Source organism: Heterocephalus glaber, unplaced genomic scaffold (genome assembly GCF_053883595.1).
Source record: "Heterocephalus glaber isolate CG9 unplaced genomic scaffold, H.glaber_assembly_v1.0 deba00001509, whole genome shotgun sequence".
Lineage (NCBI taxonomy): Eukaryota > Metazoa > Chordata > Mammalia > Rodentia > Bathyergidae > Heterocephalus > Heterocephalus glaber.
In genome coordinates this window covers 3,542,887-3,570,498 of record NW_028258325.1, presented here as the reverse complement: position 1 = coordinate 3,570,498, position 27,612 = coordinate 3,542,887, and the positions used below count along the sequence as shown (strand labels likewise).

Here is a 27,612-nt window from a genome sequence, read left to right as displayed (position 1 = left end):
ACCACGTCCCACTGGATACCCACGCAGATTTATTTCACCGTCCAGCTACTAAGGCCACATAGGCTTGGAGGGGTGGGAGGCCTGCCCAGACCCCACAGGGAGGGACACCGACCTGTCCTCCATATTGGGGTGTGCAGAGGAGAAGAGGCAGGCAGGCAACTTGGCTCCTCTCGAGTCTCTGGTGCACTTGTATCACCTCTTTCTGAGAGGCCTGTTGGTTTCCCTTTACTTTTGGAACCCAGGTGACTGGGAACTGCCTGTAGCAGAGGGGCACTGGTCCCCATGTAAAATGGGTCTCTGGCGCCTTCCTCCACCGAAACTAGGATGTTGAGTGCGCATGTGCACCTCTGAAGCTTTTGTTTGCTTACCTGACTTCTGTCTTCTAAAGCACTTCTGAGGGTGATGTCTGTTGCTAAAGCATTTCTTGTCAGGCTTTTTCAATTGTGTCTTTTTTCCTGTTTTTTTTTTTTTTTTGGTAGTGGGGATGTGTCTTTTTTTTCTTTAACCATTTCATCCTTTCATCGAATGCATGCGCTGAGCATCTGCTATACCAGGTGCTGTCCTGGGTGCTTGGAATGAACAGCCCCACTTTTGTGAAGCTGCCCGCGCCCTCAGGGAGCTGACAGGAAGCACATGAAGTTATAGGCAGTGCTGTCCACATAAGAAGAGCTAGGCGAAGCATGTGGGGGCTCCATGCAGAGCTGCCGTGGGGAAGTGCTTGGAGCTGAGTGAGCGAGAGGACAGCTTGCACCTCCTCCCAGCAGTCCGGTTCTCTTCCTCTGCCTTCACTCTGCTTTTTCTGTTCTCTGTGATGGTGTGTGTTTGCACTCTTTTCCACCACAACCGAACCAGAATTACGTTAGGCAGACATTAGATGAGTGAAGAAGCAGCCAACCCTGCTGTGTGACCTAAAAGTTGAAACAACTGAGCAGGGAGATGTCATAAAAGGCTGTGTACGGATTGAGAAGGCCCGAGTTCCAACTGGAGGAGCTGGCGGTCAGATGGAGAATGCAGAAGTGGCTTGCTTCTAAAGCTGCTGTGGGAGCCCTTCAGCTCTTGTCAGGGGCCTTGGCAGGAGAGAGGGGAGGGGAGGTGCTCGCAGTCCGGGACCAGGCCAGAGACGGCTTCCTGAGGTCCCAGACACTGGGCAGCATCTGTCCTTGCCTAGTGACAGTGTCCTGCCCCTAGGAAGCATCCGGTGTGGTTACGTGGCCTCTGACCCCACCTTGGTGATGCTGCCAGCCTGCTTTGCTCATCACACCCAGTCCTCTGATGAGCTTTCTCCCTCTTGCCCTCACACCCTTACTGTCTCAAGAAAGGATGAAAAGATATGCAGCATAATTAATCTCACACTAGTAAAGTAAGGCTGGTAGACAGGAAGACAGGAACTTTGCCCTCCAAAATCATCTCTCTCTGTAAGTGCCTTGGGATGAAGGAGAGGATTCTGGCCAGGGCATCCTGCCTGGTGCTGGACTAGCTCCCAGTAATCCCACAACAGGTAAGGCCTTTCTGGAACTGCTGCAGGTGCTCTTCCCACCTGGGTCAGCCCAGGTCTTGTAGAAAGCAGCCTCTTTTGCATTCTGCTGGGCCCTGTGGGTTCTCTGGTCCTGGACATCTGTTTTTCTAACAGCAGTACTCATTTCCTTGTCAGGCTAAGTTGCAGGAGAAAGTAGTGATGGTTCACTGATCATACTGGGTAGACAGTACAGTTCTACAGTTGCTAATTTGGGAGTATTTCTGAAAAGTTACGCTAAGTGAAAATGAAAGTTTAGAGTGTATTTCCCACTTAGTTACATAATAAAGAGCGTGTTACTGAACCAAGCAATTTTAAAACCGTAAAATAATTTATAGCTAAAAGCATAACAAAATTCTATTCAAGAATTGAACCGTTAGCTCATTTGAATTAGATCCCTGATTGAATTGCTTAGTTACTAAAACCATTCCGATTTTAAACTTGAACCCATGAAGACATGTCTAAGCAGTTTGTAGGCCTCTCCATCGCAAGCACAGTGCAGCGGCCCTGGCAGTTACAAAGATGTTGCCAGCCTCGGCCTGGGGGAGCTGGCTGGCATGCTGCCTCCCAGGCACAGTGGAGAAGCCTGCATACCAAGGGACAGGTGTTAACCACAGCTGGCCGGGAGGCTGCTGGTGACCCATCCCAGGGACTCTTCTGGGCCACAGTTGACAGCTGTTGCCTGTCGATCCCGACCCCTGGTGCTCACTACCAGGTGAGCAGGCAGGTCCAGCCTGGCCCTGGGAGTGCAGCTTGTAAAGGGCGGTGCCAACTCAAGTGTGTGGCCACTGCCTTTCATGCTGCCGGAGCCACAGGGGTGATGCAGAGTGAGCCTCCCTGCTCTGCAGTCCTTCCCTCATCTCTTCCGGCTGGCTCATCCTGTTTGAATTGGAGTTACTAAATTTGTAGTATGTGTATATGTGTGTTTAAATCTCAGCTTCCTTCTGGTTCTCACCTGAGCAAATGATTTTGTTATAAAGGCATTTCGGTTGGTAATGCTGCCCATGAGGATTTTCCTTCTATTCCTCTTTTTTTAAAACTCCCTCTCCTGAAGGGTATATGAGAAGAGGTCCCCTTGTCCTCTGTCGAGCACCTGAGATTTGGGTTGCCCTGTTGCAATTGGTGTGCACTTCTGAAATCTAGACATTTTTCTTCATTTGAGAGTATTTTCTGGTACGCTTTTAAGAAAACTTCCAGCCAGTTGTAGAATGCTCCTGTAATCCTCGAATGTGGGAGGCTGAGGCAGGAGGATCGCTGCTAGTACGAGTCTAGCCTAGGCTACATAATGAGTTCAGAGCCAGCCTGAACTACAAAGCGAGACCCTGTCTCAATCAATCAATCAATAATCCTGAATTTATAGTGGGTAGTGCTGCTGGAACTTTGTCCTCTATTCTGAAAGTTTACGAATGTCTCCTATATTTGCTTTTAATCTAAATAGTTTCCTGGATTGAACACTAATGTGCAAGAAATGCGTAGAAGTCAAGAAAAGCAGACCTGGTGGGAAGAAGCCTTGTACTCTCCCCTTTTTCCTGCATCGGAATGTGAAGGTAAGGAGACCTGTGTTCATCCATTAATTCATTCAGACTTCTGTTTCATTAAAAGCAGTACATTCTCTGAGTGTCGGTCTGAGGACTGCTTACCAAGAGGTCTCTTTGTGGCCAGCACTTTGTTGGGGGCCAACAAAGTACTGGCCTCTTTGTCCTCCGTGGGGACACAGAGGTGAATGAGGATTGGACCTGCTCTTATGCTCAGCCACGAACTGATGGGGGGCTTGGAAAGCCAAGAATGCATAAGTAACTTTTGACAAGAGCTGTCCCGGCCATGTCAGCTCACGGAGGTAGAAGTCCTCTCGAAGTCCAGCTGTGGAAGGAGGCAGGGGGGTCTATGGCAGCTGAAGGAGCAGGAACCCGTGGGGCATGGCAGGGTGTAGCTGAGTCCAGAAAGGTGGCTGGGGGAAGCCTGTCAGGGGAGTGGAGAGCTGGCTACTTTAGAAGCTTTCAGTGTGCAGGGAGAGGTAGCAGTGAAGGATTTCAGTATGGCAACATCAGTCTCAGGTGTGTGGTGCTTAGAATGCTCTGGCCGAGGTAGAGATGGCATTACAAAGCTCCCGGGCACCACATTACAAAGCCAGGGCTACCACAGCAGCTTGGGAGTGAGGTGGCAGCAGTGGGCACAGATGCAGAGAGCTGGGGAGATGCTGAGGGCAATGAGAGCAGGAGCAGACTGCTCTCAGGAGAGGAGGGGTTTCCCTCAGGACAGCTCTGAATGAGCCCCTGCAGAAGCTGTAGGAATCCTGTGGGAGTCCTGGGAGAAATGGGGCCAAAGAGCCTACCTTGTGAGGTGGGCTCAGGTGGTCTGGCTTGGATGGCTTGTGGTCTTCTGGGCTTCTGTTGTCTGCGTTGAGTATGGGGCCATCAGTCCTTGCTGTCAGAGCCCGGGGTTATGGGAACCTTCTGTGTGTGTTCACACGTTTTCGTCCCTCATGTCTACCCTGCTGGACTACAGTTCACTTGCAGCCAGTGGCTTCCCTCCCTAGCCACGGTGTGTGCCCATCCGGCCTGCCAGGATCGGCTATTGGACTCTGCTTTGACAGTGTTGCTTTTCCCTGTGCAGTAGCCACGGAGAGCTTTGCCTGTCCCGCCGTCCTTCCCAGAGGTCTGGCGGCCTCATGAGGAGGTGGGGAGCTGAGTCTTCCTTGGCATCTGTTTCTTCCATGGTTGCTGCTCACTCATATGAGTACCTGGACAGTCCTTTGCACCCTGGAAGGTGCTCCTTTTGTGTAGCTCCCACAGGAGTGGATGAGGTGCTGCCTCTTGTTTTCAGTGGGGGAGGCAGTGTTGCAAGGTTAGTAGTTTAACCAGGTCCTGCAGCACACCCGCTGGGCCAGGTGTATGTCCTGGAAGTTTTGCCCTGTACAGCACTGGTGTGCACTCGTATGAGGAGACACTAGGACTGTAGCAGCACGGACCTTCCTTCCAGGAGTACCAGAGATGTCCGTGCAGCTAGCAGAACATGGGTGGCGAGGGCTGGAGCTGTGTGCAGAGGGAAGAGCCTGAGGGAGAGAGAAGGTGCTGCCACATGGCACAAGACCACTCCACGGGGGTTTCAGAACCCTGCGTCCGTGCTTCCCTGGCCTTGGGCCAGCCTCTGTCACCAGTTGGCAGGAACCCAGTCCAGCGCTTGGCTCTGGCTCTTGGGTCCTCCCTGTAGTCTTTGGCAGGTCTGGGCCAGCAGCTATTCTGCAAAGTACTGTGGTATGTGAAGTGGCTGAATAACAGTGACGTGTGTGCCTCAGTCCCTGTATCAGGAAGCACCCTCCTTCTAGCATGGATGTGGGGCCCACAGCCTCAGGAGGGACTTTGCCAGGGAAACAGCCACCTGCCTGCTGAGCAGAAGCTACAAACGATTAAGCATAAGCACACGCTGCTCAGCCAGGGGCAGCCCCGACCTCCCAGCATCCCTGGATGGGCCATGTCCTCACTGGCAGTAGCGCAAGGAGACAGAGCCCAGGGCCACTTGTTACTGTGCCATCCCACTGACAGTAGGGTGGGGAGACAGGGCCAGGGAATTGGGACTGCTTGCTGCTGCGCCTGCCTGGCCTGAGCATGCAGCAAGCGTGTGCCTCCCCTGTGCTGGGCACTGCTTGGGGCTCAGGAACTCAGACAGACTCATTCCCATCCTCCGGCCAGATGTCTTCTAAGGAGGAGCTTGGGGAACGGTGAAAGCCTGTGCCGGCTGGGACTCCTGTAGGGCCAGTGCAGTAGCAGCCCACAGAGGGCCTGTGCAGTAGCAGCCCACAGAGGGCCTGGAGATACTGCAGTGGTGCCCTCCAGAGCTGGGCCCAGCTCTCCAGGCCTTGGAAGCCTGAGATGCTGCCCGAGAGAACCCTGCCAGGGGGCAGGAGACAGCGTTAGGGCCTGTGCTGGGGAAACACAGCCGAGTTGGAGCCGAGGCCACTGGGCCCAGCTGCTAGACTGGCAGCGATGGACCTCTCTCTGCCTTCACTGCCTTGACTGGTAAAGGAAAGGAATGCTCCCTGGTGTGTGAGTCACAATAGGGTAAGAACCCTTGAGCAGCGTCTAATGCACATCGCCACTCAGAACCTGGGGACTCTTCCCATGAACGTCATGGAGAACTTGGAGTGTATTTGAGCATCCCGCCTTCCCAGTGCCCACCTGAACAGCCTCCCCCACCCCCAAGCCTGCCTTCATCCGGGAGACACCCTCTTCCTACCACAGCCCCAGTGAGGCGGGGCGGGGCTGTGGGCGCTTGGGTGGGAAGGTGAGGCAAGGTCCCCGGCCTCCACAGCTGTCCCAAAGCCCATGTCCTGGGTTGGTGCTTGTGGCTGTTACTGTGTGCTCCCTCCCCATGTGGCACCTCTTTCTGTGTGCTCAAGCCCTGGGAGGGGCAGTGGAGGGGATGGGGGCCCAGAGAGTTAGTTAGATGATGCTTGTATGCCCAGAGTCACTGTGCCAGTGAGCAGCGTCTCCTGGAGTCCACTGCAGCCTGTAAGATCCCAGAGCCTGGGAGATTCTCAGGATCCTGAGCTGACCACCATCCTGCTGTGCAGTGGCACAGGAGGCCTTGGCCCTGCCCGAGGCTGGCCCTCCTGATAACTCCCAGCACAAGAGGCCTTAGAAGACTCACTCAACTGATCTGGTGCTGCCTTTCCTGTGCCTCAAGAAGGACCAACGTCTGGCCTCCCCCAGAGCAGTCGCCTGGGAACCTCTGAGGGTTAGCGGTTCCCAGATGTCCCCTGGGGACTTGCACGTCCCTCCCAGGTGGAGAATGAGGGACTTCCTTGATCTGTACGATCCCTTCTAATCCAGCCTGCATGTGCTTCCAGTCCTGAGGTCCATTTGCCCAGTCGAACCCTGACCCTCGCTCGCTCCTCTCCCCATTCCACAAGGTGAAGTTGGCCTGGTGTTGTCAGGGTGGCCTCCTAGTGTGGCGCTGCATTGTCCACAGCTCCTGTCCCCGCGCCCATGAACTACATTCCTGCGGTGGTGTCTGTCTCCCTGTGTCCTGGAGAACTAGACCCTGTGGTCTTTCTCATCCTGTGTCCTGGGGCCTGTCCCAGTCTAGGTGTGAAAATGTACTTGTTGAGTGAATGTCTCATGGTAGAATCACAGGGATGTGTCTTTAGCTGACCTGTTTTTTTCCTTTTTTTTTTTTAAACTCAGTCTGGCTTAAGAAGTTTTGATGGCATCATGATTTTGTCAAGTGCACCTGGCTGGCTGTGCTTTTAGTGGTCACCTAAAATCTCCAGAGTGTTGGGAGACCTACCTTTGCAGTGAAAATGGAACAAGAATGTCTGTTTCAAAATTATGTCTTAATGGAATTTCCCCTTTTCCCTTTTTCCCTTCTCCATCCACAATGATTAAGACTGTTATACAAATGCCAAGGGAGAGAATGGTATAGAAGAATATCCAGATGTTAAAGAAATACCTGGTAATGAAGAGCATCTGTTAGATTTTAATAGGGTAAGTGGATTGTCGTCCTCCTCGTTACAACTTAGAAATGGCCGCCCCTCACTGTCACGCTGGCCACATCCCTGCCCACGGCCCCAGGTCTGCAGCCAGAGCCCTGCTCCTGCTGGCCCCTCGGGTCTCCCTCACCTCCACCTCAGCCTTTCACTGCCAGGGCTTCCTACCGGATCCCTGTGCCCCTCTGGCATCTCCTGCCCACTACTGCCTCTGTATGTGAACTCGGAGCCGACCCTGCACCCCTCCTCCAGCGCTGCCACTTTGGAACGTGACCCTGTCCTGGCCCCTGTGGGATGCACTCTGCCCTCCCTCTGGCCCACCGCATGGTGGCATGTGGCCTCGTCCATGCCTGAGTGTCTGCCTCGGCCACCGTGGCAGCACCTGGAGGGTGGTGAGGGAAGAGCAGGCTCATCTTGGCCCCGCCCCGGCTTGGGCCTTCCCAGGCAGGCAGGCCGGCAACTGGCTCTCAGGATGCTCTGTTTGCTTCCCAGTGTGGGTTGCCCCTGTAAGAACTGTGCTCTAGCACCACAGTGCCAGTGGTCCTGGTGTCCCCAGCCTGCCTCGGCAAGTGGCTCACACTGTCCCCCTCGGCCTCCAGCCCTGCCCCGTTTCCCTTGTCGCCTCCACATGGGCTGCCCACTTCCTGCTGCCCCCACCCTCTGCCTCACGCAGACTGCCACCCTAGTCCTCTTCTCAGCAGTGGCTGGGCTTCTCCGGCCTGTGAGGCACTAGCTTGGTGCCGCCCGTGTGCTCGCAAGTGTAGTCTGGTGTGCCTGATCCACAGAGCAGAACACCAAGGTGCCCCAAGAGTACGAGCAGTGAGTCAGCGTGGTGCAGCCCTGACGGGCCTGCAGTCTGAGGCTGGGCCCTGCTCTTGCCCACTGCGCTCAGCAAATGCAGACTCCTGCTGTGCCTCCAGCCCGAGTGTTCTGCCCCCGGCCTCACGCCCCTCCTGGTGCCTCACGCTGGCTTTTCTGTCCTCCTGCTCCAATTTTTCATGGGTGCAGGGCTGCCACTTGGAGATGGTGTGGGGCTGGTGCCAGTTCCGAAGATGGGGTAGGAGGCCTTGCTAGCTCCTGTGGTTGGCGGGGGCTGCCACTTGCACCTCCTGTCCTCGGAGACGGAGGTGCTCACCATCTGGTGAAGGGGAGACTTCAGACAACAAAGGGTTTGCCCTGAAAAGCACTATGAGGTCAGGGTCCCAGGTCATAGCAGCCCCCTCTCCCTCTGCTTCTGCGAGAAGCACTGCCTTCCCACCATGCCGAACCCGGGCTGTGCCCCAGTGCGCTGGCACCTGCGGTCTGGGCGTGAGTGTGTCAGTTTGCCTGTCCTTTGCCCCCTGGGCTGTGAGCCCTGGGCGGGCATGTCCAGTTTTGTCCTCCCAGTGGAGTCCTGTGCCCAGCACCGTTGCTGTCCTGCGGCAGGAGCGTGGCAGGAAGAAGCAGCATTCCTTTAGCCTGGCCTGACGTGGCCATGTCTGTCTAGGTGACTGGGCAGCAGAGGGGGGATGCAGGGTCTCAGGCAGCAGGTGGAATGGTGTCTCGCCCTGCAGCAGGCAGCTCTTCCTGTCCCTGCCTCTCCACAGGAGCACACCGCAGCTTGTTGTGTCATGGGGGGGGGGGGTAAGGGCAGAGTATCACACCTGCTTTCATCTTTTCATCACACCTGTGCTCATCTTGTGAAACCATCTTGCCTTGCAGGTTTCTTCTGTCTCTGAAGCACGGTGCACCAGAGAGGGTGGTCCTGGGGCCCAAGCAAATGGCCTCTCCAGGAAGATGTGCTCCAGCGCCAGCCCTGACCCCAGAGACTCAGGCTCTGACGGTGGTGGCGAGTGGGTGGACCCTCAAGAGGAGGAGCTCTTCTCCCGGACTCACCTCTGACCTCGCACCTAGTGTGAGCACTTTCTCAGTGCTGTGTGACGGGAAACCACCCCTTTGAGACCTATTCATCTAAAGCAACGACATAGGTTTCCTCTTGGAGTAACTGATTCCAATCCGTGATTCTTTCTTCTTGCTTATTTTAGCATTGAGGACCGCGGTCCTGTGGAGATCTCTTTCCCAGCTGTTCATTCTTGCTATTGAATAGACTAGATGTGCTGTCCGGTCCAGAATGTTGTGCATGTGCTCGTCCTAGAGGTGTCGCTGCTCTTGCCTCGCAGCCACAGGCCTCTCCTTCTCACTCGGTGACATCTCTGTCACCTGTCAGCACTATGGTGCCGGCACCACTTCTGCTGTTTAGAGACTTTAGCTTTGGAACATTTAGCTGTGTTCTCTAAGCACTGGGAGATCATTCTCACCCTGCAGTGGATCGGTCCTTTCCGGGGCGGGAGGGAAGCATGGGTGACTTGTCCCCATCTTTGTTCAGTAGAATCTTATGAACATGGACATAGGAGCGCAAGGGTGTGCGTGCGTCTAGAGACTTTCAGAATACTGTGTTTTCTACCCTGGGATTTCCCCCTGAAGTATCGTGAGATACTCCGGTGTGTGTCTTTCTTGCTAACTGGAGGTGCCAAGAATTTGGGGCATGGGGTGGGACACTTGCCTAAGTGGGTGCTGCAGTGCGTCCACATCGAAATGCAGTCAGGGCTCCAGAGAGTCTGGAACATGGGGGAGGACCTTGGTTGTGGATTGTGGTTTTTCTGGCGACTGTTGAATCAGAGCCCCCAAAACTTGAAATCGAGAGCATTGGACATGCAATAAAGGCCCCTGTCACCCACAGAAACCTTCGGCTGCTGCAGCTGGCTGCTCTCATGGTGAGGTGTAGTGTGGCTGCTCTCATCGTGTCTGAGAGGATATCCTGGGCGAGTTCTGTGTGCCGTGGTGGGTGGTAGAGCCCTTCTCCACGTGGCCCTGTGATTGCTGTCCTGTCAGCACCACATGTGACTTAGTCACCCAGGGAGTCAGTCTGTCTTTTGCATCCGTACCTGCTGATACCTCCTGGAGCGCTCCTGACACTGACACCGTGTGGCAGGGTCAAGCCGGGAGGGGCCGTATCAGCAAAACCTGAACGTGTTAAGTTGTTTTTCTTTTTTAACCAACTTATCCTTGTAGAAAACATCTAATCCGAGCAGTCGGTTGAGTGTGTGTAACCTCAGGAATATGGGAAGCCTAGCGTGGTCTAGACAGCCTCACTACTAACTTCGGCAGGCAGTGAGCCCGATTGACTGCCTGGGAGCTGAACTGCCTGTAAAGTTTGGAGCATTTGGGTTTGTCGCCTTTTTCTTAACTGATAGCACAGGAAACACCACAGAGGCTGTGGGTCCCCGAGGTTCTGTGTCAGCCTTCTCTCCCTGAGCAACCCAGCGCGCCCGCCAGCCTCCTTCCCCCACCTGCTAGGGTTCATTTTTACGCAGCACATCTTTGACACTTTACAGTGGTGTGTGTGTGTGTGTGTGTGCATGCGTGTGTGTGCGTGTGTGTGCGCACACGCATGGGTAAGGTTTTATGTTGCTGTTATTTATTTACAGACATCAGATAAGTTGTCATGTATTTTTCTTTCTTCTGGAGCTTCCTAAAAACCGATTCACATCTGCACTGAACTGTTAATTTAATAGCAAAGGCAAAAGCGGAGTGGAAGTTGTGAATTCCTAAAATCACTGCAACGACAGTTACCCTAGAAGTCGTTGCCCACGTAGCAGAGACCAAATAAAGAGGTATGAGACGCACCTGGGCTCACTGGGAAGGCTTCAGTGGGCAGGGTGCCCGCATCCTGCAGCGGGGCGTGGAGAGCGCCCTCCACGGGGAGGGGCGGAGTAGGGACGGGCCAAGGGATGACGAATTCTGTATTGATTTGTTTTCATAATTGAGTGGCTAAAGCTCAGTGACTTTCGGCAACAGTTGAAAGTGTGGTTTTTAGTTTTTGTGAATGACTGATTACAAAATGCGTTTTTAAAAAAGTTGGCAAACGCTGAAACGCACTGTGGTATGAAGCGCATTGCATATCCTTAGCACTGAAGTATCAGTTTCCATTCCTGGGCTGAGATTTTTTTCCCGTGGTTGTATTGTTCTGATTTCACGTACACCAGAATAACTGATTTTTTGTTTTCTTGTGGAGTTAACACCAAATAAAAATTAAAAAAAAAAAAGGTGCCTGTGTTTGTTTCTCATAGCCAAGACCATTACGAGGAACCCTGGCTGTACACCAGGAGGAGGAGGCTGGAGCTGAGCTCAGCCCACGGCGGGCGCCGAGGAGGCCGCGAACTGCACCGGGCCCTCTGCTGCCACCGAGCTTCCTCTTCCTCATTTGGTTCTGAAAAAGCCTTCCATGTGTTAACGTGACTTACGTTCATTTTAAGAGAAGTCGGATATGTTTAAAGAAGAGTAAGGGGAAAGGAAACCTCATCTGTCCTTCGTCGGCCTGAGCCGGGAGTTCCCGCCCCGACGTCCTCCCCGTCCAGGGTCTGAGCGTGGCTGTGAGCGGGTCGTAGAGAAGGTCACTGCAGGCCGCCGTCCCTGTGCACTGTGAGCGCAGGAAGATCACCGGAGAGCTGCAGAAGCTCCTCTTCCCTCGGAGACCACAGGGTGCCCGGGTGACATGTGGGAACCCTTGGTGCTACCCAGCATCTGATCGCGTGCCCTCCTGTGACACCAGCATGAGCCGTGAGGCGGGAAGCCCTGTGTGGGCCCAAGGGTCCTCTTCTCAGCATTCAGCTCTCCTCACATTAGTGTGTGTCTTTCATCTGGGGGCGGAGAAGGGGTTCCACAGACAGGTTTACATTCTGTCCTCATGGTTTCTGGGGCTTTCGGGGACATTCTTAGTGCCTTCTCCCTTTTAAGAGTACAAAACCGCTCTCCCACGTCGTGCTAGCACCTGTGTACTTCATGCAGAGCTCATTTTTGAGGCACAAGGGATGAGGCTTCAGATTTGGTCTGTTTTCCCCAACAGTGCTCAGTCACCCCGACAGCATTTTGTATCAAGTCGTCCTCTGCCACCTGTGAACATGAAGTGGCAGACCGCTGGCGCCCCAGTCACCGGCTGGTTTGCTTTGGGATCTTGCAGGGAAAAGGAGTTCACACCTAGGGAGCCCTCTCGGGTGGGAGACATTCCCTGCCCGTCAGCAGGCGGCATGCCGAGGTTCGTCTGCTCTGACGTCCAACTCCCTGGGCTGGGGCTGCAGCTTCCTCCCAGGTGGAGGAGTGCCCTACGTGGTGTTGAGGGACACAGAGCCTGCTCTGGAGACACCTGCCATTGTAGCCATACCAGGCCAGCCCCCTCATGGTGGGACCTGTCCCACAGAAGGCGCCTGAGGTCTGGCGCCTCCCCTGGGATCGGCCTTCTGCCCTGACCATCGGCACGCCGCGCCATCCGTGTGGTTTCCTGGTGCCCGTACCAGGAGGCAGCTCAGCCAGGGCTCAGGCCTGGTCCTGCCCCAGCAGTTCTGACATCGCAGCTGAGGATTCCGTAGAACAGGCAGAGGGGTGGAAAGGCCTCTGTCACCCACGGAGCTTGGGCCAATGCTGCTGCATCCCCCTACAGGTGCCGGCCCTGCAGGTTCCAGGCACCTGTTAAGTGGCCGGGCCATGCCCAGGGCCCAGCTGCATCTGCACAGATGTCCAGGAACGGAAGGGGCCAGCAGTGGCCGCAGGTTGGCACTGTTGCAGGCAGACTCTGAGGCAGGAAGCCACTGTTGCCTCAGCCTGCTGCTGCCTTACGCCACGGCACGGTTGGTAGTGTTTTCGGGGACCCCTCCCATGCTCAGAAGAGCAGTGACTGATAATGATGCCACCTCCTAATGTTGGGCAGTGCCAGTAGTACTAGCCGGCACCTGCCAGACTCGCCACGGGGCAGGCTCTGTCCACCCGCTGTGATGGTGACTGCTGCCCTACTTTCTGCTGTACAGGGCTTGAACTCAGGGCCTTCATGCTGAGCTACTCCTCAGCCCTTTTTTTTGAGACAGGGTCTTGCTAAGTTGCCCAGGCTGGGCTTGAAATTGTGATCCTCAGCCCCCTGAATGTTGGGGTTTGCAGGTCCCACTCCCAGTTCAGCTGCCCCCTTTGCAGAGGCTCCGAAAGTGCTTGCCGGAATCCCGCAGACCCTGACAGTACAGGCAGTGCGGACCCTGCTTCCGCCAGGTGGCCTTTTCCTTGTCCCGGTGGGTGACATGCTTCCTACCCAATGACGGGGTCACTTCCAGAGTCCAGTACCGGGTTCCCGGGTGTGAGTGGGGGCCATGAAAGGACCTTTGTCACAGGGTTGGTGAAATAGCCATCCTCAGAGTCACTAGGGAGCAAAGGCCAACGAGACGGGGCTGCATCCCCAGGCTGAGAGGACCCCGTGTTCCCCGTGGCTTGCCGGTCCCTGACAGGAAACAACAGGCTGGAAATCCAAAGAGGAAGTTGCCACAGGCATCCTGTAACTCCGGAGAAAATCTCTACCTTGCGGCTGCCCCTCCCTTCCTCCTTCCTCATGGCAGCCCAGTCCTTCAGGCTGGGTCAGTGCCTTTGGTTTCCATGGAGCCCACAGAGGTCACACACCGCCAGGCGCTGGCAGGGTGCTGCTGGCACAGTGTGTGACCATCACAGGACCGGCTCAGGCCTGCCCTCCTGGAGGGAGGGCACAGGGCACCTCTGTGCTCCCGGCTCCCAGTGGCGCTGGGCTGGAGCCACCATGCCTGTGGGGAGGAAGGTAGTGCAGCTGTCAGCTCTCAGTCTACCCTGCCACTCTCACAGGTCCTGCCACAGATGGGGACCATGCTCCCTTCCAGGCTGGGGGGGAGGCCACACGTCCAAGCAGAGGGTGCCTTCCATGTTGGTCCTCAGAGCAGGCCGTGGCCAGGAGCCCTGGGCCCTTGTGCTTGCAAGGGGACACTTGACCCCCTTCCCTTCACCCCAGGGACCTGGAGCCTGAATCCTGGGTGGGGTCCGCCCCCCTGCGAGCTCCCAGGCCCAGTCCGTCCAACTCTGGCCCAGCCCAGCATGCCCATCGCTGCTGGTTGCAGAGTCCAAGGGACTGTCCTGGGGGTACCCAGTGCAGCTTCCAAAGCTGGGAGCTTGCATCCCTCCTGCTGTGCCCCCATCCCAGGACACTGAGCCAACTATGGACCTGAGGCTGGGGACCCTGCTCAGTGCCAGCTTGGCCCAGCCCTTCAGCTTGGAGGCCGTGGGCAGGGCACCTGTGGAAGACAGCAGACCCGCAGGGAGCCCTTCGCTTCGTACTGCACACCCAGCCCTGTGCCAAAGCTGGGCTCCAGGCCAGGGGCCTCCCTGGGCTGAGTCTCCTGTCAAGGGCCCAAGGGCACACTCCATGGCTTTTTTAAGGTGCAGTTCCTAGTGGTCACAGATGTCACATTAATCCCACATCCTCCCATAACTGCAGGCTGCCAGCCAGTGATAACAGGAGCCCGGACTGGCCTGGCCTCTGCTGGGAACTGGGCTCTGTGTCCCCAGGCCTCCCTCACTGCACCCACACGGTGCCTGAAGATGCGGATGTTGCTCAGGTTGGGGACCCTGCCTGGATGACATGAGCTACTCAGGGCAGAGCCTGAGTCCTGGCAGCCATGCTGCCCTGAGACCTTGCAGCTGGCCTCAGGCCTCCCACGTGCTGGTGCCCACAGCTGAGCTGGGTGCAGTGCCTCCTTGCACTCCAAACTTGCCCACAGTCCTGCCTGTCTTCACATTGGCATTTAGCTGTGAGCAGGAGGGAAAAGGAGTCACAATTGGTCTCCCCAGCTGTGAGATCTGGGGTGGGCCCCTTCCTGTCCAGGGAAAGCCTCAGCTCCAGTCGAGGTGCGGCAGGAGGCTGGCACCCAGTGTTTGCAGAGTCAAAGATGCCATGCCCAAGGGCACCCAACTCCTGATACAGTAAGGCCTCATTCAGACCCCAGGAGAAGCCCCCAGACCCCACGTGTTGGCCAAGGTCCCACTGATGTTGGCTCCCTGGAGTGCTGACACTGCAGCCAGGAGTTTTGTGCCCACATGAGAAGACGCTAGAAGGAAGATGGTCAGCAGTGGTGAGGCAGGAAGGTGAGGTCACTCGGCTGGAGAGCAGGGTGGGAGCAGGTGGCTGCCAGGTGAGGACATCCCAGCTAAAGCTCGCATTGGCCCCTGATGTGGCCGGTGTGCACTGGGTCCGAGCTGGGCTTAGAAACAGCTGAAGGATGAACAAATCGCATCCACTGGGACAACTCTCCAGAGCTAGGCTCTAGGAGGCTCCAAGCAAGGTCTGCAAACTCAGTCCTGCAACAAACATCAGGAGCCCACTATGTGCTGGCCGTCAACCCTGTGCTAGTAATGGTTTAATCTTCTACACCAATTAAACATGTTGCTCCAGAAGGAATGGCTGTCATCAAAAAAATCAAGTAATAATAAACGCTGGAGAGACTTCATACCCATGTTCATAGCAGCACAATTCACAACTAAATCTTGGAAGCAGGCTATGTGTCCATCAATAGATGAATGGATAAAGATAGTGTGGTATCTCTGAGGATTTAGCTCAGTGGCCCTGCACCTGCCTCGCAATTGCAAGGTCCTGAGTTTGAGCCCTGGTACCCCCTCAAAAGGTTAAAAAGAAAATGTAGCATTTGGGAGTACTGCTCTGCCATGAACAATGATAAACTCGAGTCATCTGTAGGAAAATGAATTCACCTCGAGACCATAATCTTACATGAATTCAGACACAAGCCTAAATATGACATGGTTTCTCTTTATCCCAAAGGATAAATAAAGAGGGAAATAAAAGACACAGCAAATAGGGAGGTAGACCTTTTGCAAATGTTCAGGAAGGGGACCGAGGGATGGCAGGAACTGGGACAGAGCGGAGGGGTAAGAATAAAGCTGTTACGTTACGTGAACCAACTCCCCAGGAGGAACGTGATCCTTGTTACTATGAACACGGACTAATAAAAATAAAAACAAAACAAAATACACCAATTAACTTCTCTCCCACTAGTTCTCCGGTAATCACAACCATGATAAACTCCCGAGTCTCCAGCCTCCCCTCGTCCCTCTGCACTGCTAGGGGGTCTGAGGAAATGGGTGACGCCCCCTCCCTGACACCCCCTTCTTAAGAAGGTGCGTCCTTTTCTGCACCCAAGTTCCCACCGGCAGCCCCTCAGGACCTGGTGAAGTCCAGGCTGGTGGTGGAGGCGGAGCTGCGGGGTTTCCTGGGATGGACAGCACGGGAGCACAGCCTCCTTGCAGGGAGCCAGAGGGAGGAGCCTTAGATGACACAGAAGTGGGCCCCCCAGCCCTGGAGGAGCCAGACAGGCCCCTGGGACAGCAGAAGAGCCCAGCACTCCCTGCTGTGACCTCCAGAAAGTTGGTTGCTGAGTGGCCTCATCTGTAAAATTGGAATTTTACTTCCCAGAATTAAAAGGAGTAATGGAGGACCAGGAATGTAGCTTAGTGGCGCCGTGCCTGCCTGGCAAGCACAAGGTCCTGAGTTCAATCCCCAGTACCAGAAAATAAATAAATAAATAAATAAATAAATAAATAAATAAATAAATGGAGTAATGGAGTAATGGAAGCCGAGTGTGATGGTGCACACCGGTAATCCCAGCACTTAGGAGGCTGAGGCAGGACGATTGCCACAAGTTTGAGGCCAGCCTGGGCTACATAGTGAGACCCTGTCCAAAAAACAAAAACAGAAGAAGAAAAAAACAAAAACAGAAATGGAGGGCAGTGGGCAGCGCCCAGGAGCTACGGCCCTCCTTAGTTCCCTGGGGCCACCTGGGCAGGCCATTTCCCATTCTCAGCATTCAGCCCAGCATCCTGCCTGTGGCCCAGCGGGTTCTGGCTGGGAGGGAGAGATGTGAGTAGAGGACTGATGGGCGCCCCATGCCTGAGTCCAGACTTCATCCTGAGGCCGGCAGGGGTGAGGGTCACACGCAGGTCTTGGGTGGGGGTGAGCACGGCCCCCCGGGCTGGGAGGGACTTTGGCATCGGCTGGCACTGCCTGCGCCGTCTGTCAGCAGACGGAAGCTGGGGTCACTGATAGGCTGTTGCCCCGCCAGCCGGCATGCAGTCGCAGAGTGAAGGTGCAGTGTCAGGCTCCCGGCTGCCCAGCTCCAGGAGGGCCCTGCCCCTGTGCCAAGCCGGCACCCTGTGACCTCAGCTCCTTATGCTTCTCTCTAATGCTGAAACGCAGCTCTGCGCAGTTCGCCCAGCACGGTCCACAGTAGGGTGTTGAAGACTGGGCACCTGAGCCCGGCATCATGTCCTTCCTGTGAGAAGCCCTGCAGCAGCTCGGGCGCTGCCCTCCCCTCCCAGTGCCCAGCCCTGCCCGGAGAAGGCACCCGGAGTGCCTGCTGCTCCCACAACCGCTCAGTTACTTGCAGATGGTGCTGAGTAGGAAAATGACCTGCAGATTCGGTAACAAACCTGCTAGATCTTTGTAACATTTTAAAGAAAATCAGTAGTGGTTTATGCCTAATCCCAGCACTCTGGAGGCTGATGCAGGAGGATCCCAAGTTCTAGCCCAGCCTAGGCAATTCGGCAGAGGTCTTGGGTTCAAAGATGGCCAAGGCACTTTCTCCCTTCCCCACAGCTCCTCAGGGGGCTGCTTCCCCATCCCCAACCTCAGTCCCCTCTCTGGAGAAGACGGAGAGACGAGCCACCCTCCCACAGTGAGCTGGTCGTGGGTGGGAAACCCTTTGTAGCTCTGTGAGGATTCTTTTTTTTTTTTTCTGTGAGGATTCTTAATGTCAGAATTGCTTCTACTGGAAGAGTAGCTCCGGCCACTTCACAGCCCTCCTATAAACCAAGGGCAGTGCACCAGATCTGAACACCTGTAAAAGACACTGGGGTGCCTTTACGATATCTTAGAGATAGGAAGCGATTATGCTGCATTAAGTATGCTGACGCACTGTGGTTGTACTTTTAAGATGTCTTACTAATGGGAAGATGTAGAACACACAGACTTGTTTTTTCTTTGTTGAGGACAGGGTCTTGCAATGCAGTTCAGGCTGTCTTTGAACTCACTGTGTAGCCCAGGCTGGCCTAAAACTTGAGGTGATTCTCCTGCCTCAGCCTCCCAAGTGCTGAGATCACAGACATGGGTCACCACACCTGGCTTATGGTGAAGTATTTTAAGGTGAACTGCTGAATCCGAGATGTGCCCCAAGAGTCCAGGAAAATTAAAAATGTAAGACCATGAGGAGGCAGGAACCAGATCAGAATACTGATCAGCTGAGTGTGTGGCTCTTGGCTGTAAAATTGCTGCGAGTTCAAGTCCAGCCTGAACCGTGCAGGGAGCCCCTATCTCGAAAGTAAAACAACTGAACAATGAAAGCCAGGCGTGGTGGTGCACGCCTGCAGCCCCAGCACTTGGGAGGCTGAGGTAAGAAGGACACTGTGAGTCTGAGGACAGCCTGAACTACATAGCAAGACACTGTCTCAAAAAAAAGTAAAGAAGAGCCAATAACAAAACAAGAATACCAATCGCTGTGAAGATGGTTACTGGAGGTTCATTACACTGTCCTGCTACTCCACATCTGTTTCACATTTTCCATAGTAAAGGTTGTACTGAGGATTTATTTTAAACTGTTAGAAATAGATATTGTAAGGTGTTATGGTTGCTATCTAGATGTCCCCAAGGGCCTCCTGCGCTCACGGGCGGGCCTTTAGGAGGGGATGGACCATGGGCTCATAGCAACTGTAGGGGCGGGCCCTGGTGGAAGGCGTGGCCACTGGGTGTGGCCTGGAACGCTCCTCCCCTCCCGGCCCCTCCCTTCTCTCTGTTTCCGGTGCCCAGTGAGGTGGGCAGCTCTCCTCCGCCAGGCTCTGTGCCGAGCCGTCCTGCCTCGGAGCCACGACTTGGACGTGAGCCCAAATCAGCCTCTGCTCCTTTAGGCTGCCGTGTGGGGTATTGAGTCCCGACAGCGAGGGAAGTAAGCAAGGGTTTTCAGCCACATGGGAGCGTGACTCTGAAGGTCCAGGTGGGGTCTAGAGCCTGCTGGTGCCCAGACTGCAGGACAAACTACCTTGTAGGAGGGAAGGAAGGCCACAGCTCAGCCGCCCCTGCATATGGTCGGGTGGCCTCTGGGGCACTCGCAAATCAAAGACCTGCTGCCCGGGGTAGTGTAAAACCAGGGTCCGAGCCTCCGCGATTGCCCAGCCTGGGGGCCCTGGTGGAGGTGGAGGAGCCCCTCCCACCTCTCGCCCCTGTCCCTCACCCGCTGCGCCTCTGGCCTGCAGAGCCTCCCACCCTCCTGCCTGTCTGCATCCACTGGGGCGCAGCTGCCTTTCTTCACAGCGGGCTTGCTCCCTCCCTGATTGTGGGAATAGGAAACAAACGCGTCCGTCCCTCTGAGCTCCGGCTGCAGTCAGTCAGCCATGCTGGTCATCTTTGTTTGTTTGTTTGTTTTTGAGACAGTCTCCTTATGAAGTCCAGACAGGCCTCAAACTCTCAGCGATCCTCCTGCCTCAGCCTTCCTGAGTGCTGGGATTATAGCCATGCACCACCGCGCTATTTCCTGAGGACGTTTTCAGGGCTGCGATGGTTCCTCATATTTGATCCTCACAACCAGCCCTTTTTTAAAAATTTGGTACCGGGGATCGAACTCAGGGCCTTGCGCTTTTGAGGCAGGCGGCGGAACCACTGAGCTAAATCCCCGGCCCTCAACCAGCCCTTTTGTGCCAGTTCACGGAGTCAAACAGGGCCTCCGCCTGTCGGATTTCTGAAACCTCTGGCCCAGCGCTGCGCCTTGAGGATGGACCGCCAGGGGCTCGGCCGCTCCCTGTCTCCTTTCCAGATGTTTCCTGTTCCCGCAGTCAACTGTGACCATTGCTCGGGCACCTGCTGGGGCCTCTAAGGGAATTCCAGGCAACTGGAGGTGCAGTGCGGGCGGGGAAGAGGGCGAAAGCGCAGGAGCCTCGTTTCCATGCCCACCTCTGGACAGCGGGGTCATGGGCTGCGCACACTCTCCTTGGTCACATCTGAGCTTTCCTCGTTTGCTACCCCCAGAGGAACGACCATCACAGGGAAGCAAAAAGAAGAGTTCTCTTTCAAAAATAAAATAAGGAGGGTACGGGGATTTAGCTCAGTGGTTCCGCTGCCGGCCTTGCAAGCGCAAGGACCCGAGTTCGATCCCCGGTACCAAAAAAATAAATAAATAAAATAAAATAAAATAAAATAAAATAAGGGGTCAGGAGCTTGTCTCCAGGTGCCAGGCCCTGGGTCCTCCTACACAGCAATAGTAACATCTTTTTACACGTTTGCTCCCTCTAAGCTCAGTAGAAAAAAGTAAATGTATGAGGGTCTATTAAAAGCAGCAAAATAGGAAGAAGGGCACAATCTCTCTCCCTATAAACTGAGAAGGGCTGGCTTCTGAGTCATTTCCGAACCCTTAGCATTCACCACACAACATGCTTTGCAGAACAGCTGAGTAATGATAAAAGGGAATTTTTTTTGTTTTGTTCTTTGAGACAGGGTCTTGTGATGTACTTCAGGCAGGCCTTGGACTCTCTGTTACCCCAGGCTGGCCTTGAACTTGTGGTAATTCTCCTGCCTCAGCTTCAACAAGTGCTGGGACTACAGCTGTGTGCCACCTTGCTTGGCAAAGGAGCAATTTTTAAAAATTTTTTGTGAGGGCCGGGGATTTAACTCAGTGGTTCTGCCGCCTGCCTTGTAAGTACAAGGTCCTGAGTTCGATCCCCAGTACCAAAAAAATAAAAAGAAAAAAATTTTTGCAAGACAAATTCATCTTGGCTTTGAACTCACTGCAACCCTCTTGCTCCAGCCTCCTGTGTGCTGGGATTACAGGTGGGCGCCACTACACCTGGCTCTTACCAGGTATTGTAATGGGCTCACGACTGTGATCTCAGCATTTGGGAGGCTGAAGCAGGAAGATCACCCTGAAGTCAAGGCCAGCCTGAACTATCTAGGGAAGCCCTGTCTCAAAAAAAAAAAAAAAAAAGTACCTGTTATGGCTTGTGTTTAGATGTTCCCCAAAGCCTTATTCGAATGAAGTGGGGCTATTTTGGAGGTGGCTGAATCTCCATCAGTCGATTCATGGTGGGGCTAGGCCAAGGGCCCTAGGATTAAGGGAGTAAGTGCTACCCTTCCAAGTACTCTGAATAAACGGGCAAAAAGATGCTGTTAAGATCCCTTGTGGCTTTTGCTGTCTTCTACTGCCATGAACTGTTGCTCCTCTGCCACCCTGCCTTGGAGCCAGCTGATTATGGACTGGACCCTCTACAAACTGTGAGCCAAATTAACCTTTCCCCCTTTAACTTCGGGTGTTGGATATTTTTGTCTCAGCAATGAGAGAAAAGTAACTAACACAGTAACACTTATGGCACCAGAGCGGTTGGTGAGCAGGAGCTCAGACCACCTGGCTCCTGTGGAGGCTGGAAATCCAGCTGACCTGTATGGGCAGGAGGACCCCTACAACCCACCTATGAAGTGTCCAGCTGGGGGACACAGTGGCCTGGACTAGGCATGGAGCTGCCATTGTTCGGCTCACCCTGCCACTGTCTGGCTCTGTGACCTTGTGTACAGTGGTGACCCCAAAACCACAGCGGCCATTTGTGCAGATGGGGACAGCAGGGACTGCCAGGCAAGGGACAGGGCAAGAGGAGCCTATGGGGCAGGGGCAGGGGCAGGGTTAGTGATGGGTTAGGGCTAGGGCAGGGTTCAGGTTAGGGTTAGGATTAAGGTCAGGGCTAAAGTCAGGGCTAAGGCAGGGTTAGGGTTAGGATTAGGGTTAGTGTTTGGTTAGGACAGGGTTAGGGTTAGGGTTAAGGGTTAGGTTTGGGCTATTGTTCGGTTAGGTGTCCTGGCCCCACTGTGGCTGCTGGATTCAGAACAGCCTTGAGTGCGAGAGGAAGCTCTGTATACACGCCGTTCAGGGCGGGGAGGCAGTGGAGGAGCAGCTCAGGGGCTCCTTTCTAGGTCTCTGCTCCTTCCAGCTGTGTGTAACTCATCCTGCTATGGGCTCAGCTGGTGGCTTGTGGACACCTGTGCTCTGGGGCCCGAGGCTGGTTCTGTTCCTGGTGGGAGCAGCCTATCCTGCCCAGGACTTCGGGGAACAGTTGCAGGGCCTGGGGACTTGAAGCAGTCCAGGTGAGCTGCTGTTTTTCTCCTTTGTGGGACCCCAGGCTTGCTGGTCTCAGTTCCTTGGCTTTTTTGGGGTACCCTAGAGGCAGGGGTTTCCTGTGTGCTGGTTGAGGACCAAGAGGGTTGGGAGGTTGGGACTGGGCTGTCTGATGTGTAGGTGGGGCTGGAAGCCCCAAGGAGGGACCGCCTGGTTCTGCCAGGTGTGAGCAATCAGGGCAGGGGAAGGACGTGGCACAGGCCAGGGGGAGGCAAAAGGAGGCCCAGGTGGAGGGACTGGACCATTACACCTGGGACAGGGGTCTGGGGAACCTGCCAGGCTCACAGGCTGAGGGTGGAGCTGGGCGTAGTGGCGCCTACCTGTGATCCCAGCACTCTGAAGGTGAGGCAGGAGGATTGCTGCAAGTTCCAGGGCAGCCTGGGTTACACAGCATTTAGCAAAACTCAGTCTGAAACAAAACAAATAATTGCTTTTGAAAGAGGAAGCTGGAGCCACGTGTGGGAGGAGCCATGGGGAAGATCTCCGCTCTTGGCCTGGGGGTTATCAGGAGTGAAGCAGCAGCATTTGGGAGGTGGCGTTGTCCTCTGGCTCAGCTGTCACCCTCACCGTGAGAAAGGGACACCTGAGGCCTTCAGACCAAATGGCCCCAGCCTTCAAGCCTGTTCTCAGCAAAGCATTCACCTTAAAACAAGCACAAAAGCCTACTCCCCCACTGGGCCCCCAGGTTCCCTGGGAGGTTTGGAGGGATAGTTACTCTGCCCAGCCAGGTCCCTACCTAGAGGCCCAGCTGCAGAGGACGTTCAGAGACTCGGCGGGAGGGAGGCCCACAGGGCAGAGGCCTGGAGCGGTGGGCAGCATCTGTCCCTCCCCAAAGAGGCGGGAGCAAGAGGGGCCGGCCGGAGGGTGGCCTGTCTTGGGTGGTGGGTGGGTGCTGAGGAGGAAGCAGGGGCTTTGGGCTGGAGGGAGACGGTTCCTCCCAGTCCGAGAGGTTGAGGCTGCTCCCGGACACCCTGTCTTCTGGAAGAGGAATCCAGGCTCCCCCCATCACACAGGAGACCCTCACACTGGGATTCTGACCTCCCCTCACTGCCTTCTTCTCAGGGACTGGAGAAGGTGGGCTCCGGATGGGGTGGGGAGGGATTCTCCAGGGTCACCTCTAGGACCTGAAGCAACCGGTTGTCCAGTTGGTCAGTGGCCCTCCGCAGGGCTCTGGGTTTGAATCCTGTCCATACCTAGTGGCTGTGGGACCCTGGGCAGGGAGGCTCCCACCTGAGCCTCAGTGTCCCCTCAGTGTCACCTCTGTGACTCGGTGGGGTGTGAGGATGGAGGGCCAATGCACACTTCGTGCAGGCTGTGGGCTCCTCCCAAGTGGGCATCAGGCCGTATGCCAGGGCCTGGGAAGCAGAGCAGGGCGGTGCCCGGAAGGGCAGGAAGTGGGGAGGAGCCGGGTGCCCCTGAGGCAGCGTGGTGGCCCAACAGTGAGGGGAGCGGGGACCGTGGGGCCCAGGGGACTACCGTGCAGGAGCTTCCGGTGTTGTGAGAGCCCCAGGTGGGGCTGTGAGCCGGGCGACCTCACCTGGGGCAGTGGCCCGTCTTCTCCCTGCCTGCAGGCCCCACGTGAGACCTGATCCCCACAGGCTGCTAAATCGGGCTTGGCCCTGGGCGCTGGCAGAAGCTGGCAGCCGGGTTCTGCCTCTGAAAACAAGGCAGTTTGGAAAATTCCACCTCAGTGTGCAGTGCCAGGGAGCCCACCTCGGGGCGCTTCTGTACCTCCTTAGCACCTGGGGCCCGGAGGCAGCCAGCACCCAGCCTCCAGGGGTCAGTGAGCCCTGGACACCTGGCACACAGGGCACCTAGGCCTCCCCCCCGCCCAGTCCCAGGCTTTAATTTGTCGTGTTCCTTCTAGGCTACAATCCCCACCTGGGTCAAGCTTCCCGCTACTTCAGGCACACGGGGCCCCAGGACCGTCAGAGACAGCAGAGCAGCGCACCCCCGTATCACAGCGGACCTGGGCGGACCAGGTGTGCACACGTGCTTGGCTTGATTCAGTGTTTCCTCCCGCCTCTTAGTCCTGCGGGACTAAATACATCCTCTGATTGTCCTCGGCCTTGGTCTCTTAAGCATGTCTTCTGAGCTATAGTGAATTCTTCAAAAATTTAAAAAATTTCATTGGCCATGGTGGTGCACATCTGTTATGTACCACTCCGGGAGGCTGAGACAGGAGGACCACAAGTTTGAGCTCAGCCTGCGGAACTTGGGTGTAGTGTGATATTTCAAGGCATGTATACAATAGTCATCATTCCTTTTACTGGGGACATTCAAAATCCTACTATTTTGAAATAATAACAATTGTCAAACACAGTGACCCGACTGTGCCATAGGACACTCCATTCAGTTACCTTTCTCTCTCTCTTTTTTTTGGCGAGGGGAGGTATTTTTTTAACAGGATCTCACTGCATAGTTAAGGCTGGTCTGGTACGTACAGCCATCCTCCTGCCTCAGCCTCCTGAATGCTGAGATTACAGGTGTGCACCATCACACCCAGCTCTACCCTTCTCTCATTGTTGGACACCTACTTTATATCATTTTACTGTTGGGAAAACACTGTGCTGAACACCTGGTTATAACAGTTCCCCTAAATTTTTTTTTCTGGTAGCAGGAATTGAACTCAGGACTTTGGGCTTGCCAGGCAGGCATGGTGCCACTGAGCTACATCCCCAGCCCTCAGTCTCCCTGAATTGAGGGTGATTTTGTAAGGATGTGGGCCAAAGGGATCCTGTGTGCTCTGAGGTCCCTTTTGTGTCCTCCTCTCTGGGAGCCACACCTCTCCTCTCCTGCCCGAATACACAGCTTCCAGGAGCCCCCAAGTCTGCTGCTCCCAGTCTGCACCTGGGAAAGGCATCACGGTGTCAGAGCTACAGTAAGATGCTGCTCGTTGGCCCAGGCACAAGGGGCCAGGAGGGAGGCGGCCCCTCTGCCATCTTCTGGGGGCCTCAGGGTGCTTCAAGGCGGACCTTGGCTCTTGGGCAATTCCTGCCTCTGGTTTCTTCTCATTCTGCTCAATTTCCAGAACCAACTAGAGAAACCCAAATTCCAAGCATTGTATCCTAAAAATGAACACTCCAGTCTCCATGGTGAAGGAGCTAACATTCCATGGCATGGGGATGGACAGGAAGGATCTGTTCCCTCAGGGCTCTGAGTGCCTGGGACCACAGGGGCACCCTGTAGAGAAATCAGTGCTGTGGGGGCCATGGACCACCCCGTAGGCATGGTTTGGAGCCCTGAGGAGGCCTGGCACGGAGGGTGACAGGGCCCCTGGTGCTGTGAGCAGGGACCAGGGGCTTCAAGGGAGGATGGCAGCCGGGCAGGAGCCTCGGGACGGTGGGGGCAGAGGTGAGACCTGGGTCCGAGGGGCCTCACCACGCAGCACCTGTGTCCTCACCTAAGATGTGAGTTGCACGTGGGGTTGGTGGGTGGCAGGGATCGAGGGCAGGTGACATGGGAGGGCTCTGGGGATTGACAGGTCCTGGGGGACTCATTCATCCGGTCTGCAGCCCACATCCAAGTCTCTGAGGCCCCAGGGTTTCTGCCCTCTTCAAGTCCTCCTCCCACCCCGAGACTGTGGAACTTTCCCTGACCCTCTTTGGGCCTCAGTTTCCCCTCTGACCCTCAGAGGTGTGTTCAATGATCCCTGAGGGTCCTGGCAACCGATAGCCTGGTGAGGACCCACCCACAGCCTGCGTCTTGCCAGCGAACCTTGCATTTTCCTTGCAAGAAGACAGGGCTGTGTCTGCAAAGTGCCACATCCACCTGTCTCAGGAGTCCCACGGGAGCAGGAGTTGTGGGCTGTTGGTCACCCGAGTGTCCGATACCCAACAGGTCCTCAGGGATAGTTTCCATGGATACTGTCCATCCCCCCGCCCCAGGCATTCCCATTCCTCCCAAGGGAGGTGGAGGTCAGGCTGGAGGAGGCCCAGGCAAGGTCTGTCCTCACCTTGGCCACTGTGCTTCCTCGACGTGACACTGCCGGGTTGGGAGGGGCACTAGCAGCTCTCCGAGCATGCTGGGAACAGCAAATCAAGACTGAGTTTTATACTCATCCAGCCCATTTACCTTGCTCTGTTTCATCCTCGTAACCTGGGAGGTGGAGGAACTCGGTGCCTCGCAGAGCTGGAGGCAGAGGGGTGGGGAGGCTTCCTGGACACCTGAACAGTTAGCTGGCCCAGGGGCTCTGGTGCACATCCCTCTGGGCCCATGGAGTGACAAGTTTCACAGCCACCACACGGAGCCATCTTCGGGGAGGAGGCTTTCTGGGAACCTCGGGCAGCCCCTATACAGGGCGGCTCTGATTCTGCCGTGGCTGGCCTGGGCCTGAGGCCTGGACAGTTTTCTCCGTGTAGGGAGCAGGCAGGTGCAGAGGCTGAGAGTTGGTGACCACATTCGGCCACACAGCTAAATCCTATTCTCTGTTCTTCATTTTGTCAGATTCAGCCTGTGATGAGGCTTTGTCCAGAACATTTCTGGGTGTTGAGGACGAAAGGTAAGACAAGTCTGATGCCCAGGCCGCAGGGAGAACGGGATGCCGAGACAGGACAGGGTGGGAAAGGCGCCAGAGGGCACCAAACACAAAACTGTGGCCCACCAGTTTCCGGGTCTGCAGAGGTCCCATCATCTCGGGGTTTTAAAATCCTGAGACTCAGAATCAGGAAGGGACTCCGGGAGCTGCAGTGAACCCTACAGAAGCAGACCTACTAATCCAATCACACGTGTCAGGCTGCAGTAAGTCCGGAATGGGGAGGTCTCTGCTTCCCAGTTACCGCTTAAAACCAGTCACAAGGGCGAGAAGAGGGCTGGGGGAGACCTGAGATTGTTTTGTACTTAAAACCACCAGGAATGTATGAGCCACCGAGGCCTCGCCTGTATCCTGTCAAGAGATTGCCTTTTAATCCCCACCCTCCTGCCGCTATAACTAACAGTGCTGAGCCGGGAAAGGACCCCAGGTACGGGTTCTTCGGCTCATTCCTAAGAACCGCAGCCCAGAAGGGCTTTTCCACTGCGAGATTCCAGAGACCTCCTGCGAGGGGGGTTACGACCCTTCCGGCCTGAGCCCTGGTCTTTCAAGACCTGCTCTAGGTTCAGCTGCAGTCAGTCCTTCTGGGGTTCCTCTCGGAGCTTCCTGTCTCTGACAACCCGTGCGCTCCCGGTGTAATCCCAGGCCTCTGGCCACTGCAGTTTTTCCTCTTCCTGTGATGTCTCCAGCAAACAACGACAGGATTTGCCGGGCACAGGGAAGACAGCAGTGACCCAGCAGATGGATGAGCACATTTTAGAAGGAGGGTGGGGATCAACTAACCAGCTAGGAGAGATTCTTATAGGCGACCTCAGGGGCTCGAGTTTTCTCCCTGAAGCCGGATCCGCTTCAGCCCTCCTAGCTACTGACCTACTACCTCGGGGGCCTGGGCAGACTTCCAGTCTGAGCGCGTTTCCGGCTCTGCAAAACGGCTTTGATTATAGTCTCTGGAGCTTCTGCAATGTTGAAGCAAAATCTAATTAATGTAAATGCTAGGCCAGCGGTTCCTAAGCTAGTCCGCACATGACTCAGCTTTCACAACCCACTGAGG

At 55.4% G+C, this 27,612-nt stretch overlaps 1 protein-coding gene across 4 annotated transcripts in view; it reads left to right on the top strand.

Annotated features, from left to right (window-relative positions):
* The window catches only part of Kiaa0232 (KIAA0232 ortholog), an 80,380-nt gene extending 69,308 nt beyond the window's left edge, over positions 1-11,072 (top strand). For all 4 annotated transcript variants that reach the window (XM_004921094.4, XM_013073057.3, XM_021260313.2 and 1 more), the window contains 3 exons: positions 2,952-3,060; positions 6,899-6,996; positions 8,700-11,072. In XM_004921094.4, the coding sequence (XP_004921151.2) occupies positions 2,952-3,060; positions 6,899-6,996; positions 8,700-8,879 (387 nt within the window). In that variant the 3' untranslated portion in view covers positions 8,880-11,072. The remainder of the gene's footprint in view (positions 1-2,951; positions 3,061-6,898; positions 6,997-8,699) is intronic.
* Positions 11,073-27,612: the final 16,540 nt, after the last annotated feature.